The 16969-nt window shown below is 46.3% G+C and overlaps 1 protein-coding gene across 1 annotated transcript in view; it reads left to right on the top strand.

The window, feature by feature from the left end:
• The window catches only part of LOC139441717 (B-cell receptor CD22-like), a 328007-nt gene that overhangs the window by 81259 nt on the left and 229779 nt on the right, over positions 1-16969 (top strand). The window contains exons 6-7 of the mRNA XM_071222512.1: positions 2015-2326; positions 14950-15237. Coding sequence (XP_071078613.1) covers positions 2015-2326; positions 14950-15237 — 600 coding nt within the window. The remainder of the gene's footprint in view (positions 1-2014; positions 2327-14949; positions 15238-16969) is intronic.

Genomic DNA, 16969 nt, shown 5'->3' with positions numbered 1-16969 from the left:
ATCAGTGCATCAAAGAAGTATTTAGTGAACAATCATGAATCGGAACATGCAAACGAGTCGAATGTCTCCTTACTCTGTAAGAAAGAAACACTGAAATTATAGGAAGCGCGTGATTGTTTTGTCTGACTTGTTCTCACTATGACTTATCACCTAAAAACAGAGCGGCCGACAAGAAGGCATAATTACACTCCGGCATATCACATGGTGGCACCGGTGTGAGAGCGAAGTCCAAGCAGAAACGGAAGTAGGTCATCACCATAGATGTGTAGGTCTTCTTAGTGGACATGGCATGTGTTTACCTCTTGTACATTGCCACCTCACTGTCTTGGCACTGGAGTTCTGTGCCCATTGGTCCTGTCGGAATACTAGAGAGTTCAAAGACATATGCCTAATAAAGTTATGCTCACACTGATCTTTTAGTCACCTTTTGTTTTCAATTTGGTGCAGACGTGAGATTCTATCACTAATCACATTCCTCACACCCGGGATATATCTAGCTGTCAGATGAAATCCGTATATCGCTGATAGCCAGAAGAGACTACGAAGTATACTTAATAATACAGTACATTGAAGAGGTGTTGTCTGTGTAAACAAGCATGTGACGACCCCATCTCGACGCCCAACGCTCCGCTGCCACGCCAACGGTAGCCAATTCTTTTATATTGATATGTACATCGCTTAAATAGATCTTTTCGCCAGGATAGGTAGAACCAGTTGTCACGAATCGCACTGCCGCCGCCACACATCAGTTGATCGTCATGTGATCATATGACATGGGTTCCCATAAAATGGCGAATGTAGTCCCGTTAAAGGCCGCACAGAATGCAGTCCACCATCGAATATCTTCCCTCGCTTGACATCCGAATGTCGCTTGATGATATTTACGTTTTACAGCAGCACTCCTCCCAATCAAATCCCTGAGGAACGTGCGCTGGCCTCGTACTGCACGTACGGCCTAGTTCAGTTTACCGATTAGTCTGAGTAAATGACACTTTGTTGTCTTCTTGTCACCAATGTTATGTAAGCAATGCTGTAACTCGATCTGTTTGTCTTGAGGAAGCCTAAGAGTACCATATATCCTGTTGATCTCGATTCCTGAGAATGCCATGATCTTGGTCGGGGGCTGGTACTTATCACAGTTTATCATAAACCCAAGACTTTCAATGAGTCCTTTGGACAGTGTGAAGCTATTTCACACTCAGATTTGGTTGCAGCTATGATCCGGAAGTCGTCGAGATACGTGATTGATACACCAGAGCCAAGCCCCTTATGATTCAGCATACGGGTTATACTAGAGCTAAGTCTCTGAAATGTTTCTGAGCTTTTAGCTGCTCCGAAAGGTAGACTCGTGTCTATCGTATACGTTACATTACCCTGCCCTTCGAACTTCCACCTTAAGCCAAGAGCATCATAACAGTCTGAATCGACGGGTACACTGCGGAAGGCTAATTAAGGTCATTCTTTGCCATATAGTTTCTAGGGAGCAGTGCCACCGTTTTGCATATACAATCATAAGCCACATGATTGGTACTCACAGTCATTAACACATTATCCAGCAGGACTGTTGCAGTCGTGGATCAGACGTATGTCGTTAGAGCCATAGAAATAAACCTGGTTAGGAAAACACACAGGCAGGTATCCTTGCGCCAACCAACGTTAAAACCATATAAGCCCTGTCACTGATTATTTTAAGTTAGAAGGATGTTAACGAATTATGATATATGACCTGTCAGACACCTTAATAACACATGTGAACGCGTGCAGTGTTGTGTGGTCTTCAGTGTGGTAAATGTTATATTAATGTAACAAAAGTGCAACTACATTTTACCATTCTGAATGGTTTATACTAGTGTTACTAAGGCTTTGGTGCATTGTTATTATGGTGTAAAAATAACAACAAAACATATCAACATTAACACATTTACACATTGTAAATATTCTTTCAGAAACCCTTACGTCATCATATAAATATTTAGTCAATACAGTCATGATTATTCTACATTCTTGTCATCAGACGGACCTGACACAAACCAGGTGAGAGTAACAAAACCAGCAAACACCGTCGTGGCAGAGGACCGTGACCTGACCTTGACATGTGAGACCTTGACCTCTGTGTCTCCTGGAGTGACCTTCACATGGGACTACAGTGATGGATCTGGCATAACAGGGGGAAGTCCAGGATCTGTGACAGGATCAGCGGGTACCACGTGGTCTCAGACTCGGACATTCCGTCCTGTCAGGAGCAAGACAGATGTCAGGTGCAGTGTGAGAAACACCAGGACAGCAGTGGCGGTCACCAAGACTCTGTCACTCGGGGATGTCAAGTGTAAGTTGTTTTACATCACGTCCAGTTCTTGCACCGATACACATGTATTTGTGTTTATATGCTCAATATGCTTTTATTCCTCAACCACAGACATCACTCGGGGATGTCAAGTGTAAGTTGGTTTACATCACGTCAGTTTCATCTCCATGTGTTTGTGTGTATATGTGTTTAATATGTTTCTTCAATCAGAGACAGTTTATGCCATTAAACCAAATAGACAGGGGTTAGAGTATATGAGGCGAATGAGTGCCATGAAATATTAAATGAAGTAAAGTGACATTCTTGATGAGAGAGTGAGTGAGTTTGTTTTAACACCGCTTTTAACAGTATTCCAGTTATATCACGGCGTGTCAGCTTCATGTGGGAGGAAAGCACGATGCAGGTCTTCAGTGAAACCCACGAGTACAGTTAGGGTGCTGAGAAACTTAGAAACATAATCGGGGCGAACCGGGATTTGAACCCACAATCATAGGTTTCTGGCGTGCCCATGGGACGCAACACAGCAAGGTGAATCCCGGCGCCTTAGACATCTGGGCCACCCGCGCCCCCTTGACATTCTGAGTCTGAACAAACTGATGCATGCTCATCCTCTTCAAACTTCATGCAAGTCTGTTCGATAACTACCAAACAGTGTTACAAACTATTGATAGCTGATCAAAGTGGCTTTGCGATGAATAGCTCAATTTTATGTTAATTACATTAAGTTATACGTTACCACTGTTGTACCCCACATCTGCTCTTATAGCTCTTCGCTTGCCTTCGCAAGACGTGTATATCGACTGCTCTGCGTTCTACCTGCCTCCTGCTATCCTTGGTGATATTTATTACTGTTTCTTAGTCCTAAGTAAACTGTAATTTACGGGGCGTTCGTTATACGGCGCTTAGAAAATTATCCCGCCTAAATTTTCGCGCCTTTTTTTTCGCTACTAACGCGGTGTGGCATCGGCACTTTGTGTTTTCCGTCCACCTTAGTGGTATATCGTGGGGTGTTTTTTGCATCACCTATTTATATATATATATGTATATCTATAATATATGTATTTTATGTATTCACTATTATCGTTTGTTTTTCTTCGGAAAATCTACGTTTGTGAATATGTTTGGTGTCTGTGTTGTAACCATGTTTTGCTTTTTGTTCAAGGAACAGTGTCTGACATGGAAATGGATTTGTCCAGCACCCCGATTACTCCTGTTACCAGGCGCTGCGGTGCCTGTCAGAAGTTCTTGTCTTCCCGGGATCCCCACGATCGTTGCCCCCGGTGCAGGGTCCCTTGCGAAGACACCCGGTGCACCCTGTGCGAGGGTCTGGGGCCGGAGGATTTTGCGCGATACAGGCGCTACGTGCGTTCTGCTATCACCCCTGAGGTGGCCGGTATGTCCGGTCGGGCGCCCATTGCGGGCACTACCTCCTCGTCGGCGGATCCCTTGGCGGCCCTTGGGCTGTCTCGGGATTCCGTCGCGGCTTTGTTGTCTCAACTGGTGGACTCCAAACTGACGGCCTTATCTCAGGATAAGGCCCTGGTTGTTCCGTCCCCAGCCCCTTCGGTGTCTGCGGGGTCCACGGGTACGGCGGCGGCTACCGTAGTCACCGGTCCTTCCCTTGAGCCGATACTCCCGTTATCGACTACGGACTGCGTGGCTTTGGTGTATGACCTCTTTGAGGACATGCCACGGCCCCAGCCGGTACCCTGGGGAATCCACGGTTCTGTGGGTTCCTCCGAGGTTTTCGACGAGTCCACTGACAAGGCTTTTCAGCAGACTTTCAAGCCATCTTTAGAGAAAGCCTTCGCGGCGGCCTCTGGTCGGGGACTCCCGTTAACTCCTCCGTCGTGGAGAAAGGGTTCGTTCCTGGTGCATGACTTAGCCTTCCCGGAAGCAAGTCCCACCGCGGATGCCCATGTGGAGAGGTTGGGTGTCCGTGCCCCACCTGCTGCTACAGTCACTCAAGCGACTTTACAGCAGATGGACACCCTCTCTTGGCACTCCATGCGCACTATGTCACATGGCGACACTACTTGGCTGCGGCGGCGGCCAGTCTGGTTGAAGGTTCCCCCACGGACCGATACCAGCGTATTTACAACTGTTTGATCGGTTTGAATGCAACCCTTGAGTACGTTGCTGGGGCTTTCTGCCTTTCTTTCCGTCACGTGCCATTTTTTGAGGCGGCAAACGTACCTTGCCTCCTCTGGGTTGGATGCCGCCAACCAGGAGGTGTTACTTTCGCAGCCTTGGTCTGCACAGACCCTATTTAATAATCAGATCCCTGGTGCTCTAAAAGAACAGCAGTCTGCTTTGTCTGCCGTGGCTTCGCGGCATACGTTGGATCTGGTAAGGTCTCTGCACAGACGACTGGGTGGTGCCCCTAAACGGAGTGCCCCTCAGGATGCTGTGTCCGGGAAGTCCAACGGGTCGATGTCTTCTTCCTGCGGGAACAGGTCCCCCCCTGAGGGCCCCGGTAAGGGCAACCTGCCGCTCTTTCGGGGGAAGAAGGGACACTTGGGGAAGCCGAAGCTGTCTCGGGATGGCAAGTGCTCCTCCAAATGTCTCTCGCTTGCAAGGCTCCCTTGGGCACGCCAGAAACCTATGATTGTGGGTTCGAATCCCGGTTCGCCCCGATTATGTTTCTAGGTTTGTCAGCACCATACCCGTGCTCGTGGGTTTCACCGAAGTGGTAAACGTCTGAGACCTGCATCACTTCGGGCTTTCCTCCCACATGAAGCTGACACGCCGTGATATAACTGGAATACTGTTAAAAGCGGCGTTAACCCCAACTCACTCACTCACTCAACACGATATGGCTATCAGATAGATCTCAAAGCGGATCCGCCGCTCAACGTCGCACCGTTGGAAGGTTTCTATTCGGAAGCCGATCCTCCCATCCTCGCCGATGCCATCGGCAGTTTTTGGAGAAGAGGGCGGTACGGGAGTTAGCCCTACCAGAAATAACGCCGGGGTTTTACTCCACAATCTGAAATCGTTCAACGAGTTTTACCTGCACAAGTCGCCTAAGTTCAGAATGTTGACCTTGGCGGACCTGAAAGTTTTGATCATGCCGGCCGACTGGCACGCTTCGATCGACCTGAAAGATGCTTATCTGCATGTTCAGATTCACTCGGACCATCACAAGTATCTCAGGTTTGTCTTTCAAGGCAGGCACTACGAGTGGGTTGTACTCCCATTCGGCATTTCGTCCGCTCCCTGGCTGTTCACCCGGTTAACCACCCCCATAGTGGGGTTCCTCCACAAGAGGGGTATCAGGTACTTCGCGTACCTGGACGACTCGCTAGTGGCCAATCGAATGACGGACACCCTGTCACGCCATCTCGTTTTGCACGTCGGCTCTTGGAGCAATTGGGGTGGATTGTCAATCTCCTCAAGAGCGAGTTAACCCCCTCACAGAACTTGAAGTTCACCGGAGGTTGGTTCGACACGGTGACCCATTGCCTCTTTGTCCCCCCAGACCGGTGTCACAAGATTCAGGCGATGATTGCCAAAGTCTTAGCGGTGCAACAGACTGTTCACTTTTGGGAACAGCTGTTAGGGCTACTTGTGTCAGCTCAGGACTGCACCGATCGGGGTCATCTCCAACTCTGCCCGCTGCAACGGTTTCTAATCCTGTTGTTAGCACAGGAGAACAGTTCGACTGTCACCCTCCCGGATCGGCTCCGACTGCATCTGGAGTGGTGGATGGTCCCTTGCAACGTCTTATCAGGTGTCTCTATGCGGCCCTTCCGACAACACGACGGTAGTGTCCTATGTGAACAACCTGGGGGGAACCCACAGTCACTTGCTACTCGATCTCGCGTTTGAGTTTTACGCTCTGGTGGACAGTGTCTCGTGCCAGGTACGTGCCCATCACATCCCCGGTGTGCAAACGTACTGGCCGACGCTCTATCGAAGCACCACGGAGTGGATGCTAAACCCAGTAGTGTTTCAGTGGCTGTGCGAACGTTTGGGTCGTCCAATGGTCAACCTGTTCGCAACTAGGTTCAACAATCAATTCCCGTTGTTTGTATCACCAGTCCTGGACGTGAGGGCCATCGATCACTGCAGGGCAGTTCAATCTGCACGCGTGGATGTTGTTACCGAGCGTCTGAGGAGTAAAGGTTTTTCTCGTCGGGCGTCTTGGGCATACGTTAGTATGCATCGTGATTCTACCCAGAAGGTGTATAATGCACGTTGGGCTATTTTCACGAAGTGGTGTTGTAAACATCACATTCATTCGCCAGATAAGGTATCTGTGCAGGATATTGCTCGTTTCATGTCTCACTTACGAGAGACCCGGAAACTCTCCGGGGGTTCCATTGCCAACTATGTCTCGTCCGTTGCTACGGTACGGGACGTTGCTATGGGTACCAGTCTCTCAAAAGAGCCGGTGATTCGGGGTATTATCAAGGGTTTCAAACAGCAAGATCTTAAAAAGGGCCGCCTTCGGGCACCGGCCTGGGATCTCTCCTTAGTGTTGAAATCACTTACGGAGGCTCCGTATGAACCCATGGGTAGTGCTTCGTTCTGGCATGTGACTTGGAAACAGCATTTCCCCTCTCCTTTGCCATGGTGGCACGAGTGTCGGAAATACACGCACTCGATGTCACCAAAGTACGATTTGATAGGGGCGCCGAAGGAGCGGTCCGCCTGGGCTTGCTCATTGGCTTCGTCACTAAGAATCAGAAATTTGGCTAAACAGAGAGAGAATTCACTGTAAGATCCCTCAAAGAAATCTTACATCCTGCTGATACTGAGGACAGATCGCTGTGTCCGGTTAGGGCCCTTAAGTATTTTCTTAAGGCTTCGAATGAACGTGTAACCCTAATCACACTGCTGACATAACTCGCAACTCGATTGCGTTATGGCTTCGTTATGGCTTCGTTCTGTCATCAATCTGGCGTACCGGTCTCGGGGGTTACCGGTTGCGGGGTTGTTACTGGCGTTCTGACTCGGTTTTTGCCAATCATTACCTCAGACAGGTCTCTGATGAAGGCGTGGAGGGTGTGCATCGTCTTGGGCCGCTGATCGCAGCACAAGCGGTCATTTAAGGGGTGTGCCCGAACTCCTCAGGCTTCAGACCTTGCACGGTGGTCAATCTGGGTCTACTCCAACGTTCCCACAGCCATGGGTACGGGAGTGGGGGTCCCACAAGCCAGGGCGCTCATCCACAGGTGAGTGCGGCTTTCTGTGTGTTTCTTTATCTGGATTTGACAACTATTAACTTAATTGTCTGTCGTGTATTGCAACCTTGTAATGCATGCTTTCCAATATTGAATTTAGGTCACGTGCCTATCATATACGCTTAAGTAGGCTTGTTCTTGGGATATAAGGTCCGAATGAAATTAATTTCCCTCTTTTCGACTGTTTAACCTGATCTAAGATTTAGTTCACACGGATACTGTGTTCTCATCTGCTGCGGCGATGAAATACCTATCCAGTGGGGCCGTTTGGAGTCACCAATCATCTGGCAATAACGATTGAGCCTTACGGTATGCGCTTGACAGTGCTTTGGTACTCCTATAGGGTAACGTCAAGCTGGGAGCATGCGCATCGAGTGCTTCCACCTTGTTAATTACTTCCGCTTGTCGGAAGGAACACGAGCAGTCAGGTTTCGGGTTGTAGGTGCTCCCCACCGCCTACTGTGGTAGTCAGCCTCGGTATAACAGTGGTAACGTATTACTTAATGTAATTTTGTAGAATTTTCCTATTTGGAATATTCTATAAATAATACGTTACCACTAGGCTGCTGCCCGCCCGTCCGTCCCCCGAGCACTTGCTCTCGCAAGAGACAAGAGTGAAGGGTGTCACATGGCAGCTAGGTGGCTACGCACGTGCTGGATGAGGTAATTAAGATCTCTGTGGAAGATTTCGCTATAAGAGCAGTTGTGGGGGACAACAGCCTCGGTATAACAGTGGTAACGTATTACTTATAGAATCTTCCGAATAGGAAAATTCTACAAATTTTTCAGAAATATATTTATCAATGTCAGATTTCCACTACATATTCTACAGACCCACCCCCAGGCCGCCCTACTGTCCAGGATTTCCCCTCTGTGATGTATATATAAACTTACATGATGCTCGTCTTTTGATTCTACAGACCCACCTCCAGGCCGCCCTACACTCCAGGATGTCCCATCTGTGATGTATATATAAACTTACATGATGCTCGTCTTTTGATTCTACAGACCCACCTCCAGGCCGTCCTACAGTCCAGGATTTCCCCTCTGTGATGTATATATAAACTTACATGATGCTCGTCTTTTGATTCTACAGACCCACCTCCAGGCGGCCCTACAGTCCGGGATTTCCCCTCTGTGATGTATATATAAACTTACATGATGCTCATCTTTTGATTCTACAGACCCACCTCCAGGACGCCGTACAGTCCAGGATTTCCCCTCTGTGATGTATATATAAACTTACACGATGCTCGTCTTTTGATTCTACAGACCCACCTCCAGGCCGCCCTACAGTCCAGGATTTCACCTCTGTGATGTATATATAAACTTACATGATGCTCGTCTTTTGATTCTACAGACCCACCTCCAGGCGGCCCTACAGTCCGGGATTTCCCCTCTGTGATGTATATATAAACTTACATGATGCTCATCTTTTGATTCTACAGACCCACCTCCAGGACGCCGTACAGTCCAGGATTTCCCCTCTGTGATGTATATATAAACTTACACGATGCTCGTCTTTTGATTCTACAGACCCACCTCCAGGCCGCCAGGGGCGCCACCACGCATGCGCAAGGCGGGAATCTAGTCACTTCTTTCCTGTGTGTCCAGATGACAAGGAAAATATTTTGTTGCACATCCGTACACGTGATTGAGTTCCACACTTACAAAGCACATTAGATCTTCTCAAGCTTCATAGGCTACAAGCAGTGAGCAGTCTACAAGCAGAGAACGGGGGTAAAAGAAGATCGGAAGTTCTAGTAAGTAATTATTTAGAAACTTTTTGTGGGATGAGATCTTCATCTCAAGGACAGACACCGGTCTGTTCAGGCTGTGGGCAACACCAGATACCTGGTGACCCTCACCCTAGATGTCTATCATGCAAGCAACTGCACATAAAAGTCAAGGTGCAGCTATTGCGAGCCTCTGTCAAAGGAGAAAATTGACAAGCTCTACAAGGCATGTATCAACAATCCTGATTACAAAGATTACTAAAGCATCCAGTAAAAACAAGTGATTAAGCTCTTGGTGGCCATATTAATCATGTGGGTTACAAGCGAGTGTCGCGAGGGCGCCGTCGCGTCGCTCATCCCACTCTCCCAAAAGTTGAGGAGCAGATGCATTTTACCGGTCAAAAAGAAAGTGCCTCTAACTTGCATCCGGCAACGTATGGTACGGTTGATCATCAAGTTTGGCCAGAAACTAACGATTTTCACCCTCTGCCGCGTCCCCCCTTTTAACTGAATTGAGTTAGGAATTCAATGTCTGTAATGATGTATAAAGCGTAAACGTGCGAGTGTCGCGAGAGGGCACCGCCTCACCTTATGAGGAGAAGATACCCCGTCGCTCATCCCACTCTCCCAATAATGTTGAGGAGCAGATGCATTTTACCGGTCAAACAGAAAGTGCCTCTAACTTGCATCCGGCAACGTCTGGTACGGTCGATCATCGAGTTTGGACAGAAACTAACGATTTTCACCCTCTGCCGCGTTCCCCCTTTAACTTAAATGAGTTCACGGAAAGAATAACAAATTCAATGTCTGTTATGATTGACACACGCATGCAATCTATGACCCCGGCTTGGCCATACAGGGGTCGATCAGATTGATAAAAGCGCATGCAATCAATGTCTCAGAAAATCTCATTTCTTAAAGAATCTGTCGCACAACCCCGGCTTGGCCATACAGGGGTCGATCAGATTGATAAAAGCGCATGCAATCAATGTCTCCGGAAATCTCATATCCAAAAGAATCTGTCGCACAACCCGGGCTTGGCCAACAGGGGTCGATCACGAGATTCAAGAGACCTAAGGATCTCCCAATAAAGTTGAGGAGCAGATGTACCTCACAGGTTTTTAACTAAAGGGATTCGGAGAAATTAACCAACTCAATGTTGTAATAATTGATAAAAGCGCACGCAATCAATGGCTCAGGAATAAATTCTAAAAGAATTGATTGCACAAACCCGGCATGACCAAACGGGAATTGATAAGCACGAGATTGAGTGAGATCTAAGGCTGAATATGGCAGTACTTCCTCATACAGCGGACAATGCAAGCCTACACTGTATCTGATTATTATGAGGACACAGGAGAACATAAAAGAGATAGATTACCTCCCTACCACGTACAACATAGGGCAGATCGTGAATCACGGACATTGCATCGCAGTATGCTCAGAAATACACACCATTCACCCTCTAGCCATTAGATAGACGAACTGACAAAGCTCGTGCTAATCAGGATAGAATTCCTAAGCGTGCGCCATCTCATACTGCCACACAGTCCAGTTACACAGGCGGAGAAGCGAGGGAGATGTTACGTCACTATCACACAGTTATAGAACACGTGATTCCCGCACGGCCAGCCGTAGATCAGACGACCGGGATTACGCTACCGTCAGCCATATGACCCAGTCTCAGCACAGCCCGAGTAGGGGGTGCGGATCTATTGCTAACACTGTTTTTTATACAGTGGGGATTCTACTATGGAGGTTAATTATAGACCAAATAATTATGCCATTAAGATATCATTGCAGAACTCTATAAATCTAATGCCCACCCTTTAAAACAGATACAAGGACAAAATACCAAGATGACCTTGTTAGAATGTGACGGGTAGGAGGTACCGGTCAGTTGATTCTAGAATTCCTTACCCTTCCCTGTTGATGACGTCATCAAGAATCGAATATTCATTAAATGCTACATTCGACACTTAATGTTAGACTGGGTATGCCTGCCATTAATAAGAGTGATTACACAAGTTGCCCCTGCGCACAACAGCCGAGCATCGTTGAACTTTTCTACTAACGTCATACCCCGAACAATCAGAACGTAGGCCTACACTTAGACACCCCACGGAGATGACACTACAGCAGACCGGATTCATCCACAGCTCACTGGAACACATACTGAAGATGCAGGAAGACCTTCAATCAGCAACCGGACTAACGTCAAGAAGCACTGTTCCTGCTAAAGATGATCATCCCACTTCGCAGAGGAGGAAGCAGTAGCAGTCCCCGAAGGGGATACCACCGGAAATGCCTTCAGACCCTACCGACATCGCTTGCCCAATGGACAACGATTTAGAACTACAGATGATCAAAGATACGACCACATCGAATCCAGTCGAACTAGCCGGTCTCACAGACATCGACCCAAGATTACCCAAGTTCAGCAAGGGACTATCAGCATCTTAAAAGAGTCAGAGACCACTCACGGGTTCTACTCCCCAGTATTCCAGGTACCTACGCTTTGCAGTCAACGGTCAGAGATACCAGTTCAGGGTACTACCATTCGGCATATCCTTAGCCCCATGGTTATTTACCAGGATCACCAATCCCATCATCGGTTTGCGCCCATATAAGCTCATAAGGCTTCTCGTATATAGACGATTTCCTATTGGCCGATCCTGGTTCACCCTCTAAAACAGCTAATACCCACACAGGCATCATCTACATAGGCGCAAGATTCTACTCAACAAGGGCATAGCAGCACCCCCAGAGGACAGATATGCAAGAGTAGAGCACATGATAACAAGCCCACTCGTTCAGGCCGTCAATGTCTCGCCTATGCCCGCTCACATCTATCCAAGATTTAACCTACAGAGGCACAAGGTCTCAGCCTTTACTGAAGGAGGTTACATGTTTATATGCCTTGGTAGACTCCGTTAGTTGCAAGATCGAAGCAAGACACATACCGGGCAAGCTATATATCCTAGCAGATTACCTATTCCGGATAGTACCCACAGAATGGTCACTACATCCCGAGGTGTTCAAGTGGATAACCCAGCTATGGGATACTCCAATCCTAGATCTATTCGTCACATGTCTCAACAACAAACTACCAGTCTACGTCAGCCCGGTACCAGCCCCACTAGCACTCCAAGTCGATGTGCTCGCCATGGAAAGGGAGGGAATGTTTGCATACACTTTTCCCTCATGGGCTCTCGTAGACAGAGTACTGAAGAAAATAGAGGAAACAGACTGTGTCATAATCCTCATAGCCCCGACATGGCCGAAAAGGGCTTGGTTTCCGAGACTTCTACAACTTCTGGTAGAAGTACCTCTGAAACTCCCAATATGTCACGACCTATTGAGACAACCAAAGCGGACATATTTTACGGCCGCTTCGACAACCGCCATCTTCACGCTTAGAAGTTATCTCGAATAAGATGCAAGCCACCGGTTACTCTAAATCAGCTGCACGAAGAGTGGCAAGCTCATGGAGACCAGCATCGTCTGCCCTATACAATTACAGATGGGGCTGGTTTGTCGAGCGGAGAATGAAAAAAGCAAATAACGGGAAATAACGATACCTATAGTGGCTGAATTCTTGCTCTATCTAAAAAACGACAAATAATTACGACACCAGTATTATAACACGTTGGTCTATATATAGGTACCCACCCAGTACTGAATCGACTCATAAAGTCCCTTGCCCTGGGAAAGACATTATAGTACCACGTACTTCCCAAATGAGATCTAATTATAGTATTGTCAGCATTGATGAAAACACCATATGAACCCATGAGTAGTGCGACATTACTATTATCCCCAGGGAAACTGTTGTTTTTTTCTACTAGCCATGGCTACGGCGGCTCGTGTCAGAATTACACGCTGTTGACACCTCCACTGTAACTCATACCAAAGAATGAAATCAGAATCGTTTAGATCGCTCCCAGAATTTATTGCCAAAAACCAGTCGTCAACCTTCGGCACACACGGACAGGCAATATACAATACCAGCCTTAAGTAAAAGTGTGGACTTCCCGGATAGATTGATCTGTCCCATAAGAGCCTTGAGATACTTCATTACAGCAACTCAACCCCACAGAAAGCAGAGAAAATGCCTCTTTATCTCTTGCAAGCCCTCGTCAGAAAAGGACATCACAGAGGGCACTGTAGCGGGATGGCAAATCAGTTATCATAGATAGCTATAACTGGCACAAATCTCCACGCCGAGTTTGGGAAACTGCAGGCCTCACGATATCAGATCCCTTACAACAAGTCTAGCCACATGGAATACAGTATCCATTGAACAAGTTGTAGCCAGCTGCCAGTGGTAGTCCCACAACACTTTTCAAACTTTTACTTACGAGACATACAGACCGATCTAAAGACTATACACTCTGGGGCCCTTGGGGCTGACCCAGGGGATAGTCGCCAAGTAACCTTGTTCCCCTTTCCTCTTCCGGGAATTGCAACACTGAAATCAGAGATCGAAGGATTAAGTAATATACGGTAATCTACATGATAGGAAACATCAATGTACTACCACCGGAAGTGACGTCATAGGAGTCATCACACCGGACTAACGTCAAGATACGTTAAATATCACTATCCAGAAGGGCATAACGGTAAACCACGTCATAGTGATACGAGAATATAGTAGACATATACCACAAGAGGCATGGTATGACACCGGAAGTGACGTCACAGATGACGTCATCACCGGAAGTGACGTCACAGATGACGTCATCACAGGAAGTGACGTATACTATGTCTAAGTATCACAAGGGAATATACATATACCCCTCATATGACGTTTTGAAAATTCTATATGTCTAAGTCTTGGAAGTAGACTATTAGACACATCCGTTTTAGATCCCCTTTTGGCATATCATCCTTGGTTTTACCACTCCACTAGCCAAATATCTAAGGGATGCTAGATACCAGAACCCGCCGGTCCCTCTGGTGTATACTGGCACTGATGTGATAGAGGTGAGGTATTCACAAGAATTATCAAACAATAGTTATCATTGTAAATAATTCTAAGAATACCACCTCTATCGCATCAGGAATTAATCCCTCCCGCCTCCCCAAATATCTGCATCTAGTTGATGAGAGTAATGGGTTGAAAGAAGTGACTAGATTCCCGCCTTGCGCATGCGTGGTGGCACCCCTGGCAAGGGATAGGGTTTCCCTCACAACTATGGATATGTTGGCAGTGTAGTGGACGTCTATTGAAAATTTATAAAAAAATTATAGTGTGGTTCTCAGCATAAACAGGAATTTATGGCACTGATGTGATAGAGGTGGTATTCTTAGAATTATTTACAATGATAACTATTGTTTGATGATGCACGTCTTTTGATTCTACAGACCCACCTCCAGGCCACCATACAGTCCAGGATTTCACCTCTGTGATGTATATATAAACTTACATGATGCTCGTCTTATGATTCTACAGACCCACCTCCAAGCCGCCCTACAGTCCAGGATTTCCCTTCTGTGATGTATATATAAACTTACATGATGCTCGTCTTTTGATTCTACAGACCCACCTCCAGGCCGCCGTACAGTCCAGGATTTCCCCTCTGTGATGTATATATAAACTTACATGATGCTCGTCTTTTGATTCTACAGACCCACCTCCAGGCCGCCCTACAGTCCAGAATTTCCCCTTGGTGATGTATATATAAACCTACATGATGCACGTCTTTTGATTCTACAGACCCACCTCCAGGCCGCCCTACACTCCAGGATTTCACCTCTGTGATGTATGCTGGAGTACAGAAGACCATCAGGTGCACAGTGACAGGAGGCAACCCTCTGGCTGACATCACGTGGTCCTGTCACAACACCAGCAACACAGGCAGTGAGTCGAGCAGCGAGGTAACCAAGACATCCTCACTCACCTTCCTGGTCACTAAACATCAGAACTCCAGGCAGTGTCAGTGTGGAGCATCATGGATGTATGGAGGATACGATGAGAATGTGACACAGACGTTTACTGTCTATTGTGAGTAATAGGTCAGATGTATATTTCTATCAGATAGATTAAGAAAGATGTTGTTATTTCTGGGTCTGTACTGTTTCCAGGGAAATTTAACACATTTCCCTAAAAGACAGATATGGTGAAACCTGGTTAATAGGAAATACCATTCCTAGTGCAATTAGTATGCAGACTTAATATCACTTAAAACACACATGAACACAATAATCATCTCAAATTCAACATGGTATACGTTTCACGTCACTGATATAAAGTTGGCGTATGAATATACCAGTCTTAACTGATGATACCGCAGGTAATTCTCTAAATGTGTCACCTAGAAAGTAAGCACGATTATGAGAAAAGATAAAATGCAAATACTAAAAACATATTTTTTACGAAATAGTTACAAATATCATCAAGTTTGCAACATCTCCTTTCAGCAGAGAGGCGGTTGGGTAGCCTAGTGGTTAAAGCGTTCGCTCGTCACGCCAAAGACCCGGGTTTGATTCCCGACATGGGTACAATGTGTGAAGACCATTTCTGGTGTCCCCCGCCCTGATATTGCTGGAATATTGCTAAAAGCGGCGTAAAACCATACTCAGTCAGTCAGCCTTTCAGCAGAACAATTTCACTCAAGATTGACTCATGAGGCCGTTTTATGTGGGTCTGTTGATTTCATTTGTGAACAAATGATTGAAGGATTGCATCGGTTGAGGACAACATTTCTACTAACTTTCTGCGTGATTCAAGGGAGGTTACTCTCATTTATAAGACGAAGTTCATGTTGTCGAATGTTAATTCAAGAAAATATTTGGTTACTATTGATGAATCTTTATGATGCCATGATGGTTGTATTAATGCAACACAATGTTGAGAGTTCGCATAATTTTTTACTTATCTTGCATAACTGCTTAATGCATACACTGCATACTGAGTGCCACTTTCACTCCTGCTTATTGCATGGACCATCACCTCTGTCATGACCTTGATGACCAAGTCGCCCCTCACCTCACTGCTGTCGCCCAAGCTTTAAAAAAACAATGTTTTGAGGTTTTCTGAAGCCAAAGTGAAGAGGCAAGTTTGCGACGGGTGGCTCATTAGACAGAGTAATGCAGGATAAGTTCTCTTCAAATTCAAATATTTATTACCGCTTCCTGAGCTAACAATGGTAACAGCTTAAGCTGAGTAAAATCAAGTACAATATATCATTCAATGCATACATATTGTGTGGTGATTATTAGAAGTATGGTTGGTAATAGTGTTGGAGAAAAGTAGGCACCATAACTCAAATGACCAGCTGATGTTATTAGACAATGTGTAATATCTATGAAATGGTAGTATCTTAAATGGTTGAATAACAGTCTAATAACAGTTGGATGCTGATACCAACTAGTTTAACGGTTGGTTGCTGATGCAAGGCAAACAACATCTTGGCAAACTTTGCAGCGTGCAGTGTCATAGATAAACATGAGAAACTCCCAACCCAAAATTGTTGTAGTTGTAAGGAAAACAAGTTAACATTTTATAGATTATGGATGGTATAGGAAACGTTGCAAAAGATCATATTGTCCCTTGGCTGGCATTTTGAGATAAGAAAACATTTTGATCGCCAATCACCAAGGACCTTGATAGTCTCAATTGGTACTCCACGCTGAAGCAACCATGTCGTACCCCCTCGGCAGAGGCTATGAGCACTATAATCAGACACAGAGAGTCCTTGTGTGGTTAAGGTACGCCGCAGACGTGAGTGCAATCT

This window comes from Haliotis cracherodii, unplaced genomic scaffold (assembly GCF_022045235.1).
Source record: "Haliotis cracherodii isolate W230 unplaced genomic scaffold, xgHalCrac1.p SCAF_43, whole genome shotgun sequence".
Classification (NCBI taxonomy): Eukaryota; Metazoa; Mollusca; class Gastropoda; order Lepetellida; family Haliotidae; genus Haliotis; species Haliotis cracherodii.
This window is presented reverse-complemented; position numbering and strand designations above follow the sequence as displayed.